Here is a 26137-nt window from a genome sequence, read left to right on the forward strand (position 1 = left end):
TAATAATAGCATTTGCATTAGGTACGTAAATAGCTGCAGTGAAAATAAAAACTCTGGTTTGCTTTTAAATCTCATTTATTATTGTTCAATACCTTTGTAAGGTAAGTGACAAACTGATATACAATAACACGGAATGGACACCACATTCATATTGAAGTTGATCAAATAAAAACCGTCATGTTCATCATTGCAGTTTTGCAGGACGGAAGCGTGTCCTTTCCTTAATTTTTACAGAATCGTGAGTATTGTATAGAGAAAAAAATCTTACATTTAATAATTTCAAGAGTTATCGAACTACAAGGTATACCTACTGAGGAAGTAGGGAAGCATTCAGCATGACTTTATGAGTTCTAAGTTTACAATAAGCCGATTGTTTCGGGTGATGAATTTTCGTTCGATCTTATTAATAATAGATTCATATTTGTTAAACTCCAAACAGCAAACTCAAAAATCCCCAAAAGTCAAACTGCTTATTGAAAACTAGATTACAAAGATGATAAATTAATGGATAGATTCAAAAGTTTTATTAATCCTATAAATATATGTTTAAAGGTAGTGTCCGTTTTATATTGGTTTTATATATTATGACAAGCACAAAACAAGTAGGTATAATTTAGTCAATTAATTTGGCCATTCAAACCAATGCGTTGAAGGTGGAAGCTCATAATATTTAATTGAGCAAAGAATTCCGATACAATACAAAGTGAGTTCAAATTTCGATGTGTGTTTTGTAATAGGCACGTAATTATTAAAATTTATACCATACGAAAATCTTTTTGTTAACAATGCAACATTTTCAAGTCATTCTGTTTCGATGCTATCGAGAACCAACACGATTAACATTTTCAGCTGTTGCCATGTTGTTTATATCAACAATATCGATCACGATTACCTTTTACTAGGCATTCCTAATTTTTGGCCTAATTATGTCTATAGGTACTTTAACATTTTTTAATATCTCTCAAAACAGCTTCAGCAAGTTGAGGTAAGTAGTCATTGACGCTCGTAGCCATTAGCAATGTCTGGGACATCAGCCGTTGACTATCGTCAAGGAGCCTTGTCAAATCTCTTCTAAGATTTTTTTTGCTCAAAAGCAATGGAACATTTTTCCTGTAAGTATAGGTATGATTTATTCGTTCCAACAAGAAAATGGAGCTGTTTGCCAAAAATGAATTTCTGCCCATTAGTTTTTAAGCGCACATCAAAAATTTCATAGAAAACTTTCCTATTAAGTGATTGTGAATGACGTAGGTATCTATTCGTTTATGTGTGAATTAATAAAATGTTTGACAAAACGTGTACCGCTTTATTACGCCACTACCGTTGTATGCCCAGGGCAATGCCTGAAATCACAATGAATGTGACGGTAATGTGAAGGCGAAAAGGTTGTGACCAATATTGAATTTAAACAACACGCCTTCCACTGTTTAGGAAGACTAAACATAACCTGAACAAAGTTTCCAAAAAGCACACATAGTTATCTAATAATAACTTAATGAAATGAAATGAAATTGGTAGGTACATATTAGAGACAAGGAATAATGAACCTAGGACCATATTTTAATAAATACGTATTAAAAACATCTACCTAACTACAAACACGTTATTGTATAAAAAATTTAATGTTTTTCTCCCAACAGAGACATTTTAAACGATTCTAATGCCCGTATCTTTAGACGTTTCGTAAAATAGTCCTCCACTCTTAACTCATCCGATGATGCTCGAGAATTCCCTCCAAACTTACTCGAATTTGGTATTTTTAGTCGACCATTACAATATTCCTCCATATAATTTAATCAAATTTTCATCATTATTACCTCACTCGAGGATAGTTGAGGAATATTGTAATGGTCGACTAAAAATACCAAACTCGAGTAAGTTTGGAGGGAATTCTCGAGCATCATCGGATGAGTTAAGAGTGGAGGACTATTTTACGAAACGTCTAAAGATACGGGCATAAGTCTTTTACTGAAACTGCAGTTTTAAAGAAACTCTTCAGTTTCACTTAATTACAAATTTAATACAAAATCCGACTTTTATGATAAGAATTCGGTACGTATACATAATCGTGGCATTGGTACTAAACGGTCGGAAACATGCTCAAAAAAATAATAATGGAAAAAAGTAAAAAGCATCCTCTTTTCCTTCTAATCTTATCAAGATATTGATTCTTTCCTACACATCAAATCCGAGTATACAAATTATGAAAGCTAAATCCGTAATATATATATATATTTATGTTAACAATATTTGAAAACGGTATTTGATTAAACATCTTTGCAAACCGGAGGTGCAATTGTAAACTTTGTTCCTTAGTGTTAACCACCCTATTTCATCTTTTATCTCGTTAACTCTAACGGCTTTATCACATACGTCACAACGGGTCCCAAAATTTTATAAACCATGAGACAGAGCAGTTCCCACTCGACCAATTGCTGGCACCTCCCAGTATTTGGTCGAGCAGACGTCTGTGCGGTCATCACATGAGACTCAACGCGTTAACAAACGAAAAACCCTTCAGATTGTACTTGGTGGGATTTGTAGGGTCCGATTATAGCTTACAACTTTACATAATAATATGGTCGTTGAAATTAGTAACTAGGTTATAATCAGAGATCGCGATGAACGGCCACAGCTCTCGATAATGACTGTAAATACTGGCAAGCTTCGGCTCCTAGAAGTATACACTAAAATTATTTAACTAGGAGTTTGAATTTAACAAGGAAGCTTTCGTTGTTGAAATGTTATAATGTTGGGAGATGATAATGCTTAAGGCAAAAACAGCAGAGGCCCTATTATTAAATCTAAGAGTTTAATGTTGTACGATACAACGGAGCTAACATCATTCGTTTTTTTTTTTTTTCGACTATTCGAGTCACGACCGAGAGCACTAACCGCCCCAACCTTAAAGCTACTAGATACTAAAATTCTCTAGACGATCGAAGACCGTAAGCTAAATTGATTTTTGTTTTCAAAAGTCTTAAAAAAATAAAATCTGCTAGTAACCAACTCTAATACGCTAGCGAGGACGCAAAACGGCGCGCACCGTTCGGAAACGTTTCTCAAAGCCGAGTTTCGTGTAAAGCGAACGGGACGCGTCGTTTTCCGGACGAATGACGACGAAGGGCTTATAGCCCCGGGCTGCGACTTCTTTAGTTAGGCGGCGAGCTAAGTAAATACCATAACCTTTCCTACGGAATTCGGGGCGAGTTTGCATAGAGAACATGGCTCCGTAGTATGATTGAACCATCCAAGCGGCAAGTTGACCTTCGACAAAGATCCCGTAGGCCGGTAGTTCGGCTACCAACTTCTCAAATACCTCACGACATTCGATATCACTTGCCGGATAAAGATCGTGCACGGCCTTCATGTGCTCCGGCTGCAAGCGCACTAACTCCACGTCCGGTGGCAATCTGTTAAAACATATTCATTAAGATAGATTATGCTAAACATTGTATACCATGGAATTTAACAGTAAATAATAGTTTAGAAGTCGTCGTGGCCTAAAGGATAAGACGTCCGTCCGGTGCATACGTGTTGAGCGATGCACCGGTGTTCGAATCTCAGGCGGGTACCAATTTTTCTAATGAAATACGTACTCAACAAATGTTCACGATTGACTTCCACGGTGAAGGAATAACATTGTGCAATAAAAATCAAACCCGCAAAATTATAATTTGCGTAATTACTGATGGTAGGACCTCTTGTGAGTCCGCACGGGTAGGTACCCTGCCTATTTCAGCCGTGAAGCAGTAATGCGTTTCGGTTTGAAGGGTGGGGCAGCCGTTGTAACTATACTTGAGACCTTAGAACTTATATCTCGAGGTGGGTGGCGTATTTACGTTGTAGATGTCTATGGGATCTAGTAACCACTTAACACCAGGTGGGCTGTGAGCTCGTCCACCCATCTAAGCAATAAAAAAATAAAAGTACTCTTAATAATACTCTAAGTAATAGTTAAAATAAATTTTACCCATCAGTATCGACATCCGCCGGTGGATTGTCACAGGCATAAACATCGCCGGTGATCTTATCGTGGGCCTCATAGCGCTTCTCGAAGCGATTAACGATAGCTTCGTGAGTGAAATTCAGGTACAATGGTTGAGTTAAATCTAGTAGTATGCTTTCTGAAGTCACCAGATCAACTAGATCAGCCCGGGCGGATGGACAAAACACCGTCACGCTTTCGTAAATTTGACTGTTTGGCTGCAATGTTCATATGTTCATGGAGTTATTAATATTATTTATTATATTATTAGTTTATATGAGCCGGCAATAGTACGGTCCGTATTAAGTTAGGTCCCCTTGGAGATCCAACTTGACTTCTGTCTCAGATATTGGAACATAAAGTCTTAGTTGTTTGCGAATAATGGCGATTCCAGTGACTGACCATTTCGTGACAAAAATAGGGTACCACAGTCGATTTTCTTGGATGTGCTCATGGTCAACCGGTGTTAAGTGGTTATCGGAGCACATAGACATCAACGACGTAGACGTCGCCAATCATCTAGAGATATGAGTTCTAATTCTTAGTTTTACAGTACAACGACTGCTTCACCGGCTTACTTCTGCAGTCTCACTGTACCATTATCTACAGCCGGTACTCTACATAGGAATTATTTGTAGCCGGAAGAAACAAACATAAGAAAATTTACAAACGCAAATAATTAAATTGAAATTCACAATTGAGAGCTAACGTTTCTGTAGGAAAAGCCACACTCTAGTCAAAGTGCACTTCAGGGCGTAAGCGTCGCGTCACCAGCTTCTCGTCAAGCCTTTGCTACTGGCTGAAATTTCAACCCCAATCTTACTTTGAAATCAAGTTTTATAAAATTTATAAAATTAAACTTATATAAGTCGAAATATTCCCGTAGAAACTTTTAGAAATGAGATCTTTGATTTTGACAGACATTGTAATGTAATCGGTCAAATTTACAAATTTCTGCTATTATTTGATTGAGCTCTGCCTGCCCGGATGATTGTCGCCATCCTCCACATTTTTAGCTCTAAGCACTCATTTATAATATTTAAATGGATAAAACAAATTAGTACTTAGGATTTGAAAAAAAAAATGTCGCCAATTGTAAAAAAATTTTTAGTGGTACAGATAATATTTCACCCGGTCTTCCACAGTGGTATAGTCGTTTTCTTACCGTGCTCGTACATCCGGGGAAATGTAGGCAAATCGGGTCCTCTGGCCAATTCTTCGCTACATAAAAATGGAAGTTCCAGACTTTGTTGTTTAGATATGTTTGAATCGTCTGATGAAACTAGAAAAACAAGTTTTAATCTTGTCTAAGTCTCGTCTTTATATCACCATTTTAATGTTTGTAATCCGCCCAAATTGGGTTTTCGCTTTGATCCCTATTTGATTGGTTTTCACTCTAAATCTGTCAATGTTATGTATGGCAGGTTGGATCCCTAGCTCTTCGTATGACTCTTGTGTTTATTTTAACAAAATTCAAAGTCAATTATAGAAAATGCAGCTCGTAAGTTAATCTTAACAAAATTAAATTATGTTATTTGTTCTCATATATTTTATTTTACCTTTAGAGATTCAGGCATGTACTGCACTAAGAAATCCGCGACCGCTTGAAGTTCGTCTTCAGGAACTATTCGAAAGTTTTTTCCTTCTGGCACGATTTCCATCTCTGTAACGATAAACGGTGGCAATCATTCGAATATATACAAACTATAAAAACAAACTTTAGAAATACTACCTCCAGAAATGTAGCTGCCCGGAAATATTTATTTGTGAAGAATTTTATGGTCATTGAATTCTATAAAATGAGATTTGTTGTCGCTATACACCATAATATATTCGGTATCATGTTATCATCTGATCCAAAAAAGGGCATCTGAATATTATTATAGCGACTTATAAATTTTAAAATGTTTTGTTTCTCTATTTGGAAAATAATTTCAGCAAGGTTCATTTGTTTTTGATTATTAAACAAGTAAGATAAATGAAAGTTCAATGAACTAAAATTAAATGCTGTATCGGTGGACTAATTATCGTATATTTAGCTTTACTTATTGACTATTTTTGCATTGCCTAAAAACATCATTAATGAAACATATTTGCACAATAGACAAGCGATTATCTACGAGTGATTGTCGTCTAAAAGATTTTTATTTTATTTTATGTTTGATTGGTTTAGCTGAAGATGAACATTTTAGGCAGTATTGAATAAATAGTACGAGTATACTTAGTCTGGCCATAAATACTGTTACAGTTAAAAATAAACAAAATATAACATTTGAATTTGGAATCTGTCATTTTTATATGATTGCTCATTGCGTTTTCTCATTTTGGCGCCAATACATTGTACAATATTTTGCGATATTAAAATGGAGTGGGGTGATAAAGAGAACCGAATCGCTGTGATTGCATTATACAAAGTAGGTATGGAGCCAAATGCAATTTTTAAAACTCTCCATACGCTTGGTATTAGTAAAATGTTTGTGTACCGGGCTATTAATAGGTGCAATGAGACCTCCTCTGTTTGTGACAGAAAAAGATCTGGCCGTCCACGTAGTGTTCGTACGAAAAAGGTGGTCAAAGCAGTAAGGGAAAGAATTCGAAGAAATGCTGTCCGAAAGCAAAATATTTTATCTCGGGAGATGAAGATAGCACCTAGAACCATGTCGCGTATTTTAAAAGATGACTTAGGACTTGCAACCTATAAGAGACGTACTGGTCATTTCTTAACTGATAATTTAAAAGAGAATAGGGTCGTAAAATCGAAACAACTGCTGAAGCGGTACGCAAATAGAGGTCCTAGAAAAATTTTGTTTACGGATGAGAAATTGTTTCCAATTGAGCAACATTTTAACAAACAAAATGACCGTATTTATGCTAAAAGCTCTAAGGAAGCTTCCCAATTAGTCGACAGAGTGCAACGTGGGCACTATCCGACTTCAGTGATGGTTTGGTGGGGTATTAGCTATGAAGGAGTGACTGGGCCATACTTTTGTGAAAAAGGTATCAAAACATCGGCCCAAGTGTATCAAGATACCATTCTTGAGAAGGTAGTGAAGCCTCTTAACAACACTATGTTTAATAATCAAGAATGGTCCTTCCAGCAAGACTCGGCGCCAGGTCATAAAGCTCGGTCTACGCAGTCTTGGTTGGAAACGAACGTTTCGGACTTCATCAGAGCTGAAGACTGGCCGTCGTCTAGTCCCGATCTTAATCCGCTGGATTATGATTTATGGTCAGTTTTAGAAATTAGGGCTTGCTTTAAGCGCCATGATAATTTGGAGTCCCTAAAACAATCCGTACGATTGGCAGTGAAAAATGTTCCCATGGAAAGAGTGCGTGCTTCTATTGATAACTGGCTTCAACGTTTCAAGGACTATTGCAGCCAATGGAGACTACTTCTAATAAGCTTTTTATACTTTAAATTGTTTTATATTTATGTATTAAACTAACACACTGTAAAAGTAATAAATGTTATTTGCCATAGAAATTTTTTTGTTTTCCTTTGTAACAGTATTTATGGCCAGACTAAGTAGAGGGCGAACAAATTTTGACGTAGCACAGTTGACGCTACGCCGCAGTACCTGAAGAGTGAGTGCTACGAATTTGTCAGTACTACAAAGCTTAGAGCGCCATATTAAGTATTATGATTCTGAAATGGCTATATAAATAGTTTCAATACATAGATTATGTATTGAATCAAAATCGAATGACCTTGATTACCTGTTCACTTAATTTACACAATTGTTGATCTTACGTAACCTTAAAAGTAAGGCTAGTTTAATTTTATTGGCTTTAGTTTGCGTCCTCCTGATTTTTGGGTTGATTAGTAAAGTCTTGAAGGACAGAAACGTTACAGCTACTTGTATGGAGACTAAACCACACAATATACTTATAATGGAGTAATGCGATTTGCGAATGAACTAAAACAAAATATGTATAACACAGAGAATAATGAGACGTATCAAAGTCTCGTTAAATTAAATCATAACAATTTTATTATGTACCTAGTCAGGTCATAAATTCTGTCACATGTTTAATGTAAAATAATTGAAACAAGTTTATTCATTATGTAACCATTCATATACCAAAATGAACTTAACAAAACATAGATTCTTATGACACTAAAATTTATTCAAAATGACCTCCGTGATTTTGAATACAGGCCTTCAATCTGCGCGCCCAGTCGTCTATCGCAGCACGAACGAGGTCCATGTCAATATCGGCGGCTGCCTTAATCAAGGATGTTTTGAGTGACTCCAAATTGGGATGAGGCTTTGAGCACGCCTTTTTTTTTTTTTTTAAGAGATTTTATGACCTGGTAACTAAGACCTTTAAGTCATGTCTTATTTTACTTTATATTCTTAATTTTATGAAAAATGATAATATGGAGTGAAATGAAATGAAGATGATTAATTTGAGACATTAATCAACTAGGATGAAATTTAATGAAATAAGATGATATGGGATGAAATATAATCGCAGTAAAATGGTGGTCATTTACTGAGATTTTTTCAGTGGACTTTTTGGAGGAACCCGAGAAGTTACGTCCAGCAGCTTTGTTTCATTTTCCCACATTTGTGCACTTTCACAGATATTAAACAGTTAATAAACCACCGTTATTACACATTTAAACCTGAAGAAACACTAAATAGACAAAATAAAACAAATCACACAACTTCACTGCTCGCGTTCCCGCCAAAAAGTCTGAGCACGCCTTTTCCTCCAAGTGTTGCCATATCTTGTAATCTAACGGATTCAAATCTGGACTGGAGGAGGGCCAGTCTTCGTGCCGGATGAAGTCGATTTCACGCACCGCCAGCCAGTCTTGTGAGCTCTTTGCTCTATGAGCTGGCGTCCACTTCTTGACCTGTCATCTACACTAGAGTCTTCATTGTATCGTTTGATGGTACGATAAACGAATCTTTTGGTTATATTCAAAATTTTCAGTATGTTAAAAATTTTAATTGGCGCGTAACCGCAACGATGCAACGCAATAACTGCAACACGGTCTTCTTTAAGCGTCCACTCCATATTTAAAAATGAGTAAAATTCTAAAAGTATACATTTTTATTTTCATGAACAATTCGAAATTCGAATTCAATAAACTTTTTTGTGGCCAGCATTCTAAAAGAAAAGTTTTTACTGTGTGACAATACTTATGACCTGACTAGTTATATTATAAATGATGATTTTTTGCATATTTATTTAATTTACTTATTCATCTTTACGCACAAAGGTACAATACAGACACACATACCTACGGTATACATATATAGAATAACGTACACATTATAATATCATAAAATAATAATATAATATTTACACATATATCAAATATACACATTCTGATACATATATTTTATAATAATATACGCATTTATACACAACATAAAAATATAACACGTTTATTAGAGAAAAAGAAAATTAATAATAAAAAATAGTAAGACTATAATATATTGCATAGAATAATACGAACATATTAGATAGTAAAAGAACTTGTTGTAACAATCACTTTAAAAAATATTAAACAACTTAAGCGCAGAACAAAGAATATTGAATTAATAATTAACCTTAGTAGTTAATGTCGCGTTTATAATTTACAGGAATATGTAACAATAATCTACGTCTTCTTATGAACAAAGGAATAATACGTATGAAGCCGTCTTATGCGTATTCTAATTGAACGCACACTTTAAGTATTACTTCACGTAAGAGCCTCTATCAAATCCAAAGTTTATTAGTTACTTCAAATAATTTCTGAATTATTTTTATTTTTTCGAGCTCACAGCCCACCTGGTGTTAAGGTGTTACTGGAGCCCATAGACATTTACAACGTAAATGCATCCACCCACCTTGAGAAATAAGTTCTTAGGTCTAAGTATAGTTACAACGGCTACCCCATCCTCCAAACCGAAACGCATTACTGCTTCACGGCAGAAAGAGGCGGGGTGGTGGTACTTAACCGTGCGGTCTCACAAGAGAGAGGTCTTACCATCAGTAATAATTAACCATATAATAATTATCATCAGTAGTAATTAATTTCGCAGCTGACAGACAGCTGGTTGATGTAATCGAACGGAGTCACGATCCTCAGCAGTGAGGGACCGACCGAAGAGAGAGAGAGTAATTAATTTCGCTTAACTTTTATTTGTTTTTTTTTTATATAACTTACTCAACTTATAACTATATAAACTTGTTAAATCTGACTCTCAGGGTGTTGTATTTAAATACCAATAAAATTATCATAAAATTATGCATTATATTTTAAATGTGAATAGATATTGTACATAGTTTCAAGAGTTTTTTTTGTATTTTTAAATGTTACAAAGGACTTTTTATTTCATTTTATGCCCTAGTAGGCAGATTAGCAATGGCCCACCTGATAGTGAATGGTTACCGTCACTTATAGACGTCAACAATGCCAAGGATAGAGCCAAGGCTCTTCTCACCGTTAAAGTAGGTATCACATATAAGTATTTCAATTTATACGATTTGGTATTTTTTTCGGCTATCCCGAATCATCCAACTAAAACTACTTTTTTTTTTTTCGCCCTCCCCTGGGGATGGAGGGCGGGGCATGTCGGAGTTGAACTGACTAAAACCTCCTGTCGCTCAACAACTCGCGTCTGAACCTCGCATGAGACAGAACCCATGAAAAGGCAAAGGGGGGAAAGTGAAGTGTTTAGTGCGGAGCACATCTCTCCCATCACACTCCCCCTCGGGACGCCGGACCGGCGGTCGTCGGCGCCACGACCACCAGCCCTCTCGGTCGGCAGGCTATCCGGAGCCCGCCTAGATGGCGCCGGTTAGAATGGGTTATCCTGCGGAATACCCCACTGGGTCAGAACCAGCTTGGGTCGAGGAAAGCCGGCCTTCCATCATCCGGATGCTCTTGCGTAAAACGCGTGCAGAGCAGCTTGCACGTCGTCTTCTTAGGCCCCCTTAGGTAATCTTACATTTATTATTGACAATTGTCATTATATTAGTCTTGTCGTTTCAAATATTTGCGGTTTTCGTGTGAACGGTCAACATATTTGATGAACGATTTTGCACCACGACTCAAGAAAAAAAAACGAGAACAAAACATAAATTAATGAAATTGGCACCAACGCTTTCCAAAGTAATGACACATATACAGGGTGACTTGTAATTCGACGTATTCCTCTTGGGATGTGATAATACATCTAATTTCCAAACAAAATTAACCCTAATGTCACTTTGAACAAGATTTGTAAAATATGTCGCAAAATTCATTAATGAAAGATATTTTTTAATTTCCATTTTTACTTTACACTTTACCTATCATCATGTTATTCATTTTTTTTTGAGAATCTTTAATTTGTTTCTGAGGAATACGTCGAATTACAAGTCACCTTGTGTATGTACATATGTATTTAACATATTCAAAGCCGTAAAATATGATTTACTGAATATTTGATACGTATAACAACATAATAATATCTGTACAGTCTACCAGCGGTGATCGATCGCACGGTTATTGAGGTCGCCGGTTGTGGCAAGACTTTATGACGAATGGCAAAATATTGGTAAACATTATTTATTCCCCGGACCTACGATATGTTTTCATGAATAAACAATCAGCCTTCGATATCAGCTTTTTATATTTGTATGTGTTAGTGTGTTTTTTTTATTACCCTTGTAGGTAGGACCTTTTGATTACCCTTTTTACTGGTGGTAGGACGTCTTGTGAGTCGGCAGGGGTAGGTACCACCACCCTGTCTATTTCTGCCGTGAAGCAGTAATGCGTTTCGGCTTGAGGGGTGGGGTAGCCGTTGTAACTATACTGAGGCCTTAGAACTTATATCTCAAGGTGGGTGGCACATTTACACTTAACTCCAGGTGTTGAGCCAGTCTACCCATCTAAGCAATAAAAAAAAAGGCAGAGCCCACTCTCGCCGTGCATCTTAAGATTTAGGCAAAACCCACTGAGTTTCTCGCTGAACCTTTTCAGTGGGTCGTGATTCCGGTGGTAGATTTAGTGAATCACTGTTCTTGCTAGGGCAGATGTTAGCAAATTCTATCAGGCCGAGCCCCGTTAGCTCGCCCATCAGACGTCAGGGTAAAGTCACAATGTCTTGAAGCTACTAACAAAAACAACGAATTTGGTATGGTATACACTCATTTATTTTTGATGACGCATCTCATGAGCCGCCTACTGCATTAATATTATTATTTTAGAAACCTAAAATGATAACTTTATATTACACAATTACAATTTTACTGGTGGTAGGACCTCTTGTGAGTCCGCACGGGTAGGTACCACCACCCCGCCTATTTCTGCCGTGAAGCAGTAATGCGTTTCGGTTTGAAGGGTGGGGCAGCCGTTGTGACTATACTGAGACCTTAGAACTATATCTCAAGGTGTGTGGCGCATTTACGTTGTAGATGTCTATGGGCTCCAGTAACCACTTAACATCAGGTGGGCTGTGAGCTCGTCCAAACAGCTAAGCAATAAAAAAAAAAAAAAAATTGTATTGAAAAATAAAATTGCAGAAATTCCAACTGAATCAACCTCAATTATGCATGAACGTACCTATATATTGCGTACAAACAACAAGTATTCAATTTCATTGATATAAAAATATTGTTTACATTTGTAAAAATAGATTGTCGGAATTGTCTCGCGCAGAAGATAACTCCATATAAGGTACGGCTATTTCATACGCGTAAATTAAGTATTATTAAAGGAAAAAAATAATATATTTAATCTTGAAATGGAATAGGGGATTTCGTTTAAACACGAGCTTCTTAGGAATATATATTTATTCGATAGCGTCATTTGAATGAATGAAGTCATAACGATAGCGATTTATTTGAAATTAAACGGCTGCAGTTATCTTAAAGTCAAAGGTGTACAGCATTCACTCGTCTACCTTATAAAACTTTGACGGGAAAATGATTTTGCTTGTCACATTATTGCTATATGAATGCTGAGAATTTCTTTTAGATTTCTAGACGTAGGTATTATATTTTATTTCATTCTTAAGTACCGATTGTATAATTAGATGTCCGATATTACCAGTATAAGGATAATTATTATATTTACAAGCTTGGTTTGCGTTAAAGCTTTTAGAGGGTGCACAGAACTTTACTTGCCGTTGTTACTATACTTGAGACCTTATAACTTATATCTCAAAATGGGTGGCGCATTTACGTTATAGATGTCTATGGGCTCCAGTAACCACTTAAAATCAGGTGGGCTGTGAGCTCGTCAATCCATCCAAGCATTAAAAAAAAGCGTTAGAGGTAAGCCGTATTGTGAGCTCGCATGTATGAGTGCCACTATCGTGTTTATTTTTAGCGCGAAGTAATCACAGCTTCGGTCTGAAAGATAGGACAGACGTTATACAATATAACTTTTTGAAATATGTAAAAAAGTTTTTTTTTACTGCCAGTTTTGTTTGGCTCGATTGCATGAAGGATTCAAGGGCGTACGTGACGTCATATCTGCATTCCGTTTACCGCATAAGGGGTACACGTGATTAGAATACGTTGCAGTTCTATATTGAACTGCAACGTATATTATGTATATATTATAAAAAGCGAAAGTAAAATAATGTTATACATATACATTAGATTTCATTAAACGAAATTCGTTTTGTAATGAATTTATTCGTGTCCAATGCGAATTTCGTGAAAATCCGAATGTGTTTTTGTTTTAGTAGATGAAAACTTTTTTTAAGGGATTTTATGACCTAATAACTAAAACCTTTAAGTCATATCTTATTTTAATTTATATTCTTATTGTTATGAAAAATGATAATATGGACTGAAATGAAATGAAATAAAGATGATTAATTTGAGATCAACTGGGATGAAATTAAATAAAATGAGATGAGATGATATGATATTAAATATAATCTCAGTAAAATGGTGGTCATTTACTAAGATTTTTTCAATGGTCTTTTTGGAGGATCCCGAGAAGTTACGTCCAGCGGCTTTGTTTCATTTTCCCACATTTGTGCACTTTCATAGATATTAAACCGTTAATAAACCACCGTTATTACACATTTAAACCTGAAGAAACACTAAATAGACAAAATAAAGCAAATCATACAACTTCACTTCTCGCGTTCCCGCCAAAAAGTCTATGAACACTAATAACTAGTTTATGTAGGTTAAGTTTCTCATAGGCAGCTTTGGACATTTAAATGATATTTTTTATCCATGTGTCTTTAACGTTTAAATAAATTATCTCATATTTTACATTATCATTATATTTACGAAAATAAAATATCCCAATTTTCATGCCGATTATTTTCATTGGTGAAATTTGTAAGTTCAACTGGTGGTAAAGTAAGTAAGTCATAGCTGCAATCTTTAATTGATATTCAGTCTGTATATTGAGTCTTAATTTTTATTGATTGACTGGTTGATCTTTACCATATTTATGTTATAGTTCGTCCTATGTTCAAGCTTTTTCCAATTTACAATTTCTCTGGTAATATGTTGCGAACTCAATTTCCTTTTCTAATAAATGTTATTTCGATTAAAAACGCTCTGGGAATCGAGAGAACCTCGCTAATCTCCGAGGACTAAGACTATTTTATAATTCACAATGAAATGACATTCCTGCGTGATGAGCTAAACTGTATGTCAATTAAAAAGTTATAGGTAACAGTTTTCTTGGAAGATCTTGTGATATAATACTTTCGCTAATTATTATAGAAATGTGTGTAGAAGAAAATGTTTTAGCACATTAGCAGTATCGTTCGTGTTTTCGAAGGCGAAGTTGTTAAGGTTGGATTTTAATTTACGGTTTAATTTAAGGTTAAATAGGGGTTGGACCGACTACCTAGTGAGAATCGCTGGGTCACGTTGGATGCAGGTTGTAAACGGACCAGCCGCACTACACATCAATTGGAGAGGCTTATGTTCAGTGTGACATAATGGGTAGTGGACAAGCTGAGATGAGGAGAGGGTTAGGGCGTTAATAAAATTGAATTTGCATATCGATAATAAATCATTAAAAACATATTCCTTGAATTGAATTTCTCTTGTGAAGGTAAATGTCGTAATCAATTTATAATGAACAGATGAGTATTATAAACAATCAAATGAAGCCGGAGAAAATTCATTTTCAAACTAATTTGTAGAGCGTGTTTTTCGTTCGGAATCAAAAGCTAGGAGCCGTGAGGGAGCCGCGCCTGTGAGACAACCTTGAATCTGGCATTACATACTACCCTCTGTAGACCTCCAAACAAATCGTAATTCATACGTCGCTAGCCGTAGGGTAGGCAAACACATTTTATGTTGTTTAAGTTGGAAAAATATATTTTATTCAAATTTACCAATAAATTTGTTGACTTTCATAAAAATTAGATTAATTGTAACTCATGTATGTATTAACGTAACTGTATTACTTGATAATGGTTTGACCAAAAACAGTGAACAAAAATAAATCAAGTAAAAGTGTCAAGTGGCCACCGTTATGACTACCTATGCATTAAAAATTAAATATCTTTTAAATGCGTTATCCTCAAAGTAGTCCAAAAAGTCATCACGAATTCTATACTATAATAATACGAAACGCAGTAATTTTTATGTTATTCACTATTAATTTGTTTATAATATCGTTCTAACTCTTTTCTATCGAACGTATTGAAAACTTAGATCGGAGCGGACGTATGTAAGGACTAAGGATTTTAAATGTGCATATCATATCACGAACACTAGACCTAAATAAAAATAAAAAATCATCCTCAATATACATATTATCATTGCAAACCTTGTATTTTTCATAGTATCGACTCTGTTATTAGTACGAGTTTAATGTGAATGGTAATAATTTTTTTAATATATTATTGAAATAATAATTCTTCTACTCATATCTGTCAGAAAAATATTTATAACTAATAAATAACACCATGCACTCCACGCTTTTTTTACAATAAATTATATTTATTTTTACACTATTTTCAATTTAAATTTATTAAAATTTATTTTCTATATTTTAGTTGAATTTTATATAAAGCGTGTTTTTTAGTTTCTTTTTAACTATTATTTCTTTTTCATTTTTTAGTTGAATTTCAATTTTTTCAATATTTTTTTTTAAATATTGTATTGTCATCGGTCCTCGATAAATCTACATAGTTCGAATGAAATCTGGCCGTTTAAAGTGGGTCAAAATCGCGTCTAAAGAGTCAGTTACAAACATACAAACATACATACAAGTGAAGCTAATATAAAGCGTGTAAAAATAGTGAATCCATATTGATTCATTAGTACTGATATAAAGAATGATTTTTGATATCCCTACAACACCAAGAATATTGCGTGCGTTTAACCATATAAAAAAATATATGTATATCAATAATCACTAACTGGTTACAATGCCAATTTAATAGCATTTTTAACCTGACGTTGCGTGGAAACATTTAAATTACAGTACGTAAATTATGTATACGTCATATTAGCACGTTGTAATGCTATTGTCCTAAGGGAATCTAAATTTATGTCTGTGTAATTAAAGGAAATCCTTGTTATTATAGCATTGCTTGCTTGGCCCGTTTTTACTTCTGCATGCTACCCTGCCTGTGCTTAATGAAAATAAGGCGAAGGTTCAAAAATGTGAATTTTTAATTTTCGTTTGTTTAATAATAATAATTAATGTTCCTTTTATTTTAAAGCGGATGTTTAGGTTTTTATTTTACGTTCACCGCTGTCTGTACAAGTTAAGAAAAAAAAAAACATTAGAACGCTATTTTCTAATGTTTTTTTTCTTGCTGAGATGCAGCAGTTTTAGTGTGTCTTCCAGTATGCTTCTCATCAGTAGGTCGTATTATACACAATTTTGTCCGTTAAGCATAGCTTCTTTTTCTGTATTTAATGACCAAGTTATTTGGATGACTTTCAGCCTTCTCTGATGTGTTACTGATATTACATCGATTACATCCTTTCTAGTGGCATACCTAAGTGGTGGTGCATTTCCGCGTTTTTGAGAAACCGTAGGACATTTCATAAATTTTCGCTGCTTCATATTTTGTATTCGCTGTATTATTTGGACATTTGAGTCGCAAGCATTGCCCTAGAGCTATGTACTAAATATTCAGACCGATTAAAGATAGTCTATTATAAGAGACGCTTGTTTTCGACAAGAAGCTTGTTGTTTCGACACGGTATCGAGTTTAAATGAGTAAAACGAATTTTGAATTCGTGTAAGTTTTGATACGATATCTCAGGATTAAACGTCGGCCTAAGTGTAATCCAAAATACCGTACGCTGCATTTTCCAATGTGGCAAGAATTTACTTTTTGAATGGTGGTACTACGTAATTTTCGTGTTTTATCAAGTAAACGTGACTATTTTGAAAAAAAAATTAAACACCTTTCCCCGATTAGGTAAATTAGGTAAATAATTACAAGTTCAATTTGTACACAACAGTTCGTTGCATTCTTTTAGTAAATAAAAAAGTTGCGAAATTTTAGTTTATTTTCTCAAATAATATTTTTTTTACTCGACACGTGTAAATCAGCTTTTCCACCGTTTATTCGCTTTCGATTTCAAACAGTCGATTTCTTTGTTCCACAAAAACACGAACTCTTGCGTGCTAGTGTAGCGTGAGAAGTTTCTAAGTTCTAAGTCAGATTATGATTTAATTTATAATCTGAGAAAGTTCAGAAAAGGGCACATAATGCCCTAGGAAAACTTAAATGGAAATACCTATAGAATGGACAAGGCGGCGTCTATGATACTGCATGCTACCAATTCAAATTCGGATTAGCTACCAAGTGTGTGAATCATTAACCTGCTGAAAATTTTGACTGTGCTAAGCTTAGATATTGATTTATATAATTTTGAGTAAAATAAATTATTATTGAATAACACAAAAATTAAGTAAGTAATTAAACACTTGTTTAATTGAGAGCGCCGTTTTTATGAATCTGGTTAAAACTGCCATAATTTCCTGAATAAGAAAAATCATCCTCAACAACATAAAAATACCTTTGTATGGTTTGATATGCATCCTGACTAGATTGGAGATAAAATTAAAACTTGAAAAACTTTTATATCACACACGACTTCACTGTACGAGAGATTTGTAAAACTAAAGCACAAGATGGCAGATGGACTGAATGTTTTATTTACCGACGTTACGTATATTGCAGTATCTTTTTGTTGACGAAAGGGTTTGATTACATTCTAACATACGACGGAACCTTTTATGTCCCATCCCTCTGTTTTGTCGGTGAGCTCTCGACTTTTAAAGGGTAAAACGTGTAATAAAGAGTACATTTTGTTAAGAAGCTTGCGGATAGAGCTAAGACTTTCACGCTGGTCCGGTGAGGAAAATTAGGGCCTTGTAAAAGCTATTTTAGCTCTCAGCTTGGTAAAATTGTAACTAAACAGCAAATCCCTAAAACTTAGGTAAACATTAGTAATCAATAGACCTCAATCGAATCTTCCAGCATTTATAATTCAACAGCATTTGCTAAATCTACAAAAAAAATTGATAATTTTTGGAATTTTGAATTTATTTGATATGCTTTTAAGAGTATAATATTGTATTAATTCTCTTTTGCGTCAACTTTTTTCTTTTTGTATTATTAGTATTTATTTATATAGTTTATTGTTTTTATTTTATTGTGAATATTTTAATGACACTCGAATAAAAGCCAAGATTTAAACCATCGTAATAAAATAAATTAATATATTTCTGAGTTCCGAGGAGTTTTCATTTCATAATTGTTGTAGAATTTTTACGCTTTTTTAATTTTTATCAAACTTCCATTGAATATTAAACACCTTATATAATTGGCTTTAGTTTGTTTGTGACAACTTAATATCGTGTTAGGCAACCAAATGGCAAAAATCAGAGCTCTTTTATTCAGTCGTTTTTGGAAAATTCAGTACAAGACAAACAACTTCAGAGTTCTTAATGGGTTTTTTTAATTTTCGAGACACGGGATAATTTCCGACTACCGTTCCAAATGAAATTAAAAATACTAGTACTATAAAAAAGAACTTTATCCCCAATGTGAAAATATTTATATTGCCAAATTAAAACTAGCACGGTTTTTGACAAAAAATTGCGATACCGGTATACATTACAATTTGGGTTTGATATAACGATTGTGAGAAGTAAAGTTTAGTAGCAAGGTATTCACAATCACCACAGTATTTATAGAGTTTATATGATACAAGCGTAAATCAATATCAATATAGTTAGATACATGTTTACAAAGTTAATTATGTGCAAAATACGTCTACACATGTAAATGTGTGCTTAGTTTAATTTGTAGATTAAGTGAGTTACAGGTACAATGAAATTCAAGAACAAGCTTCCTTTTCAAAATGCCAAGTCTTCATCTACAAAATTATTATAATATACAAAAGCATCCGTGTTATATCTCTGCTCAGCATCTTATCAGATTTTAGTAAAATGTGTTATATAACGACAATCCACAATCGTGGTCTTTGTCTGGAGTGCTCTTGCACTTCAGATCGATAGCTAAAGCGAAGGCCGTCTGGATCTGAATAGCCTAGATTCTATAGGCTGGGAAAATTATGTTCCCAGAGTTTAATAAAATTGTAGATAAAGGTTATTTTATTTGCTTCGTTTTTAACGATCGCAGGCGTTTAAAACTCCATCCATCCAAGTCTTTTGTACTAATAACAATATGTTTTAGATACGTGCAGAATATAGGATAAAGGCATTAAATAATATCTTATAATTATGATTCAATAGATATAATTATTGAAACTACTTTACTACGTTACTTACTACGTAAAAGCCTCAAAAACACATTCTTTTATTGTCATTTAGTATTATTTCTGGTATTTCGATACTGTACAGTTCTCGTGGTCAGGGATTACTGTCGTTACTGTTATTGCATTCTTTACAGTTTTCCAAATGTCGAAAATAATGTAATAAAACTAAAAAAAGGGAGATTAAATCGAAAAAGTAGTATTAATCCCGAAAATAGAAGATAATAATACTAACAGATGACATGTGTGTGAAAATAACAGCATTAAAATTTAAGTAATTGTCATCTTCGTTATCATGATACACAGAAGAATAGGAAATTGAAGTATGGAGAAATTTTTACCCTTTAGTTTTATTATTTGATGTGTAATATTCCATCAAATAAATTGTATGTAAATTACCTTCCTGGCTGTTAATATGGATATTGTCGCCGATCTTGTGACGCAAGAGGCTGGAATGGTTATTTTACTAATGCAACAGTCTACGAATTGGATTGCGAGTAGCCAGTTGGCCTACGATTGTGTGTCTTTTAGTCTTTTGGGTCTTTAGAAAGACATATTTCATCTATTTCTTTCACTAAGTATTTTTACGGTTTAATCTTGCGTTAATCATTATTACCTCATATCGCCCGTGACGGAAAACTGTTAAGTACCTATTCGAAATATCGAAACGAAAACAATATAATGACAAAATTAAATGCGAGTTTAAGCTGTTAAAATAGTTTTAACAATGTCTAAAAGACATATTACACATTATTATTACTTTAGTTGTATACGAGTTTTTGAGGAAGTCTTCTACGGTATTTTTACTTTTGCTACAAAGACATTAAATTATACGCTTTTATTTTGTTAGCTTGCGTGATTATGGATAAATTACGAACTTTGTTTGACATGTTGCAAAGGCCGTTCAATCATACAAATACAGACTTGAAAATACTTGGTATATTTCAAGGATGCTATGTGGCAACGATAAAAACAATGATAATCTAACTACTACGGAATCAAAAAGCCGTGGAAGCCTTCGAATAGAACTACTATTTAATCAAGTTGCAGTCAGCCGATATCGGACTACTGGTGGATTTGACTTCAGATTTGACCTAAATTGAAATAACAATGTATTTGACGTTGGAGTGTAGTTAATTGAAGCTGAAATAAATGTGTTATGAACTGGAAAAAACGTTACGTAGAAAGTAACAATTATAAGGAAAAAACAAAGTACAAAATTGCTTTGATAAAAATGATTAACAATAGAGAGAGTAATCTGGCTTCTCTGGTAGGCGGTAGCCGTATTCATTAACATTTCAACGTATAAACTTCCACCCACCTTGAGACGTAGCTCCTAATTTCGAGAGCATTGGCTTAATGTATTGTACCTACTTACAGTACAAATTTCAACAATTAATTACTTTGTGACAGATTTATTTTCTCTGTATCTGTTTCGATTATTTGATTTCACATTAACAGAAGCTACTCTACAAAGGGTATATTCGATTATTACTTTAAAGTATCTCTACATAAAAATGGACATTTCACATGTGAAATAACGGTAGCAAATAGTAGATAAAACCCAATTAAATCAGTATAGTTTCATTACATTAACTTAGTAATATTATAGTCGCAATGAAGTGAGGTCAGACAATTCTAATCACACGGCTACCGGCTAACCGGCACAGAGCGGCGACTAGTATAATTTGCACATTTAACCCCTCGTTTATCATACTGCAGTAACCCTTACTTTACATCTAAAGACTGATGTTTTTGCAACGAACAATTAAAGTGGAACATCGTGCAAATAACGATTCAGGGCGGACATGTCATTCAAGATGAAGCACATAATGGAAGTTTTACCTTATAGGCAATGGGCCTTTTCTTCGAACGCCGGAACTGTGGCGATTCCTTCGGGTGGCAGTTGTGGAAGGTGTTAGAAGCGCCGAGGCTCCTGGCCGCAAGGGGCCGGTGTTGCTGCTCTGGGCGAGCGATGGCCGCGTGCGCCTTAGGGTCGGTCAGCCGGCGGAGTGCTGCCCCTGGTGACAGCCGGCTGGGGTGCGCGCGCCTGCACCATCGCGCCTGCGCCCTCGACACTAACGCGCCGCAACATCTATACCAACCAATTTGCTACATCTCTTTACATTTGCATTCTTTACACGAGGTAAGATGACTTTTGACATTCCTTACACGACGATTTCGATGAAATCTACACCTGTGAACATTTTTTTTTTGAATAGTGTCTATCCCAGTTTCTGTAATAGGTAACGGTGTTACTGAAACCATATCAGTACAAAGAATTTCGTGGTTTCGTTTTTCCTTGCAGTAATACAAAAGGTTGTAAGCAATTTTTTGAGAATCTAAACGTAACGTACCTACATAAGTAATTTAAGCTATTTCGTGTTCTTTGGAATTTCATCTCAGTCTAAAAGCTTAATGAGTACGTTTTGTATTCAGAACGATTTAAAAAGGTCTCGTTGCCTATGCGTCAAGATCAGCTGTTCGAATGTCGCCTATGATATCGATTGCTGCCAGTTTCACGGTTGCGTCGCCAAAATTAAAACACAAAGTATTGTTTGGAGCTTGTTCAGATTGTGTTTAGTTATGATGGATACAGGTAATAAATAGGTTTTATAAAATCTTTCAGGATAATCTTTCACATCAGTTTTAATAGTTATTAATGAAATTATAGTTTTCCCATTCTCGATCCTGCGGACCGAATGGTAAACAGTCGACTTCGCGCAAAATACGTCATTTCGGATCCTCCCGATCCACTAACGGTGTTTTTAGGTACCCCAAGCACCGGTCATCGTTCTCGTCGAACCCGACGTTTCCGACGAAGGGCTTAGCGAGTAAATAAATCCACAGACAGACCCACTGAGTTTCTCGCCGGCTCTTCTCAGTGGGTCGCGTTTCCGATCCGGTAGTAGATTCTGCGAAGCACTGCTCTTACTAAGGTTAGTGTTAGCAACGACGTCAGGTTTGAGCCCCGTGGGCTCATCTACTAGTTCGGTGAATCTAGACTAACCGCTCGAGGTTTCTAGAATAGGCAGAAACTACAAAAAAAACAAAACAAAAAAAACAATTACATAGCACTTATGGCCATTTACATCTATATAACCTACCTATTGTTGGTTACGCAAAATATTTAATCAAAATATAAATCTTAATTTAAATTAAATTTAATCAAATGAAGACTTAAGCGACGGGTATAACCACAAGTATAAATAATTTGCAGTTGAAATATAGAATAACTACAATAAGCTTCTATTCCAGTGTGGAACAATAAAATTTGATGATGAATTGTCCGTTCTCCATTGTGTCGATATTTTTGTGGTCTATTTGAATTGAATTGAACTGTATTGAATTTCAAACGATTGACTTAGTTTTCAAATTAACATACGAACTGAGCCAGCATCAATTTAAACTAATACAATTAGAGCCTACATATGAAGGTGTTGTTACATGTTTTACCAAAATTTTAAGCTTTTGTCATTCTACTTGATTTCTTTGTAATTTTGTCATTTTTTTTATTTATTGCTTAAGTGGATGGACGAGCTCACAGACCACTTGATGTTAAGTGGTTACTGGAGCCCATAGACATCTAATCAACGTAAATGCGCCACCCATCTCGAGATATAAGTTCTAAGGTCTCAGTATAGTTACAACGGCTACCCCACCCTTCGAACCGAAACTTATTACTGCTTCACGGCGGAAATAGGCGGGGTGGTGGTACCTACCCGTGCGGACTCCCAAGAGGTCCTACCACCAGCGACTACGCAAATTATAATTTTGCGGATTTGATTTTTATTACACGATGTTATTCCTTCACCGTGGAAGTAAAACGTGAACATTTGTTGAGTACGTATTTCATTAGAAAAATTGGTACCCGCCTGCGGGATTCGAACACCGGTGCATCGCTACGTGCACCGGACGTTTTAACCTTTAGGCCATGACGGTTTCATTGACTAGATAATACTAAATCTATTTTAGGTATATGACAATATTATGCATACACAGCTACAGGCATTTATTACGCAAATATAGTTCTTTTTACTATATAGTGCCTCCGTTATTTTCGAGAATTTAAAATCTCATTAATTCATCAAGATCTGGGGATGTACCCGAAATTATTTGGTCTATCCAGGTCAGGAGAACTCAGACAAGTAATACTAGTATTGCCCCATTGTTTTTATGAGGTAGATGCCGCAAATGTCGAATGAAGTCGTCTTGGCCTAAAAGAATAATATGTTCTGTGTATTTGGATCGAGCGATTCAACTGTGTCGGGGTTAGAATTGCGCAGGCAGGTACCAATTATTCTAATGAAATACATACTTATGTAATGTTCATGAATGACTATCACGATGAAGAAATAACGTCGAGTAATAATAATCAAACCCACAAAAAATATAATTTGGATAATAGTTGATGGTAGAGCTACTCATGAGCACGTATGGGTAGTTACTAACGCTCTGACTATTTCTGCGGTGAATCTGTAATGCGGTTCGATTTGAAGAGTTAGGTAGCCGTTGGACCATAAGACTGAGGCTTAGAGCTCATGTTTCAAAGTGGCAGTATTTATGTTATGGATGTCTGTGGGCTCCGGCAATCTTTTAACACCGGGTAGGCCGTGAGCCGAATCAGTCAATTCTACAGGAACTCGGCATTAAGCAGCGTCTATCCTCCATCGTTCTCACTTTCTTTGGGCATGTGTCGTGATGGGGTGCGTCTCAGTTGAGTGCCTTGTGGTGCAGGGCATGATAGAGGGTACAAGACCGCGCGACAGGTCACCGTTACGATAGACCGACCAAATAAAGGCAGCTCTAAGCGGTCCCTTCAACCGGTCCACAAGAAGGGCCGCGGTACGTGAGGAATGGCGACGTCTGGTGAAGCGCACCACCACCTGAAATGATGACCACGACCACTCTGCTAAGAGTGCAAACTATTGAGGAGAAGGCTGTGAGCTCGTCCACCTGTCTAAACAATACAAAGAAATAAAAACATGGGTGCGGCTAATAGTGTCGTTTGCGTTACAGTGTTCCAACAGTACGTGTAGTATATATGAGGTCTATGGGCGCTGGTAGCCGCAATTAAATAATGAGGTTGTCAGCCAGAGTCAGGTAAAGAAACTGGTAAAGTATTTCAGTAGGGCTTTGTGCTAACTGACAATAAATTAATTTTGTCATTTTAAGTTGTCACGAAGAAGATACTTATTAGCGGTTGAACTTCGAATGAAACAGTTTTTGTCACGTCCACTGAGCACATAACAAAAGATCGTTAAATTCAGATCTTGAACGTGAAGTTCGGTTTTATTCGTTGAGGCTACGGTCCGTAGCATTTTGGTCAAGGCCACTGCACAAGCCCGCAGTGTCCTTCAAACGCATGTTTTACGGGTGCGGACTTATAAGATAGGCCTGAAACTTTGCCTGACCAACCACATAAGCGTCGACAGCATTATGCTTGTGAAGGACCACTGTAATTTGAGCTTGAGTATGAATGGTATCCTATTCGGTTTTCGCGAGTCGTAGGCAGATTACAATTATTTTTACGGTTTATATCATTATAGTTTTATCGTCATAGAGTAGTAGTAGAGTCAGTAGACGATACAGACGCTTTCTATGACTACCAAAACTATAACGAATTATTGAAAACGTCGAAAAAAATATAAAGACAATAATAACGCGAAATTAAACCGTAAAAGTAATTTTAATTTGGTCATATTCAAGTATAAGAATATTCATAGTAAATTAATGTTAATTTACTATATATATTAATTATAAAAGAAGAAAAAGTGTACATTTTGGATTCAGCTTTGGTCAACACAATGATTCTAACATTCTGGTGTAATATATAATAATTCATAACCATTCACTGGTGGTAGGACCTCTTGTGAGTCCGCGCGGGTAGGTACCACCGCCTTACCTATTTCTGCCGTGAAGCAGTAATGTGTTTCGGTCTGAAGGGTAGGGCAGCCGTTGTAGCTATACTGAGATCTTAGAACTTATATCTCAAGGTGGGTGGCGCATTTACGTTGTAGATGTCTATGGGCTCCAGTAACCACTTAAAATCAGGTGGGCTGTGAGCTCGTCCACCCAACTAAGCAATAAAAAAAAAAAAAAAAAAAACAAAGCAAAACCGATAGAAGAAAATGGCTCACCCATTCTTATTTTGGTATTAACAATTAATTGATACATGAGATCGCGATGAAAATAAATTTTTGTGAATTTCGTGGCGAAAAATTAATGAAATCATACTTTCGTAAGACATTTCATAATTCACCACCTCATCACCCACCCACTTAGTGACTCCCCTGTGCTTTCGCCCGTAAGTTCGATCTCCATCCGAGACAGAACGCGGGAGGCTACCACAGTCAACAATAAGGACACCATGCCGGATGCGTCATCAAGGCGACTTCTTCTGTGAAATATGTGAATCTATCG

General features: G+C 35.5%; 2 protein-coding genes and 1 long non-coding RNA gene across 6 annotated transcripts in view; 2 read left to right on the plus strand and 1 right to left on the minus strand.

Moving 5' to 3' along the window:
- The window catches only part of LOC149500181 (uncharacterized), a 574180-nt gene that overhangs the window by 289088 nt on the left and 258955 nt on the right, over nt 1-26137 (plus strand). The window lies entirely within an intron of this gene.
- LOC114245888 (uncharacterized) lies at nt 58-21708 on the minus strand. 4 transcript variants are annotated; one of them, XM_028178193.2, is made up of 5 exons: nt 21560-21706; nt 5548-5651; nt 5154-5270; nt 3974-4206; nt 58-3413 (listed from the first exon to the last, which is right to left on the minus strand). In XM_028178193.2, exons 2-5 carry the CDS (start codon nt 5647-5649, stop codon nt 3020-3022), a joined length of 846 nt encoding a protein of 281 aa, XP_028033994.2. In that variant the 5' UTR covers nt 5650-5651; nt 21560-21706; the 3' UTR covers nt 58-3019. The 4 variants fall into 4 exon arrangements, with proteins under 4 accessions (XP_028033994.2, XP_089593496.1, XP_089593495.1 ...); XM_089737370.1 differs by lacking the exon at nt 21560-21706 and adding an exon at nt 21036-21056; XM_089737369.1 differs by lacking the exon at nt 5154-5270 and having other exon boundaries at nt 21560-21708.
- LOC149500184 (uncharacterized) lies at nt 21690-25540 on the plus strand. The gene is made up of 3 exons (XM_089737372.1): nt 21690-21860; nt 22154-22313; nt 24734-25540. The coding sequence occupies exons 1-3, from the start codon at nt 21690-21692 to the stop codon at nt 24751-24753; spliced, it is 351 nt and encodes a 116-aa protein (XP_089593498.1). The 3' UTR covers nt 24754-25540.

Source organism: Bombyx mandarina, chromosome 23 (genome assembly GCF_030267445.1).
Source record: "Bombyx mandarina strain Sakado chromosome 23, ASM3026744v2".
In the NCBI taxonomy this organism is placed as follows: domain Eukaryota; kingdom Metazoa; phylum Arthropoda; class Insecta; order Lepidoptera; family Bombycidae; genus Bombyx; species Bombyx mandarina.

Excerpts from the sequence above, each read along its gene's own strand:
- LOC149500184 (XM_089737372.1), top strand. The coding sequence starts at position 21,690 with ATGGCCGCGTGCGCCTTAGGGTCGGTCAGCCGGCGGAGTGCTGCCCCT. Across the intron at positions 21,861-22,153 it reads ATTTGCATTCTTTACACGAG|AACGATTTAAAAAGGTCTCG; the intron begins GTAAGATGACTT and ends TTTTGTATTCAG. Across the intron at positions 22,314-24,733 it reads TTTAGTTATGATGGATACAG|TGTTCCAACAGTACGTGTAG; the intron begins GTAATAAATAGG and ends TTTGCGTTACAG.
- LOC114245888 (XM_028178193.2), bottom strand. The coding sequence starts at position 5,649 with ATGGAAATCGTGCCAGAAGGAAAAAACTTTCGAATAGTTCCTGAAGAC. Across the intron at positions 5,271-5,547 it reads ACATGCCTGAATCTCTAAAG|TTTCATCAGACGATTCAAAC; the intron begins GTAAAATAAAAT and ends TTGTTTTTCTAG. Across the intron at positions 3,414-3,973 it reads GCGGATGTCGATACTGATGG|ATTGCCACCGGACGTGGAGT; the intron begins GTAAAATTTATT and ends ATGTTTTAACAG.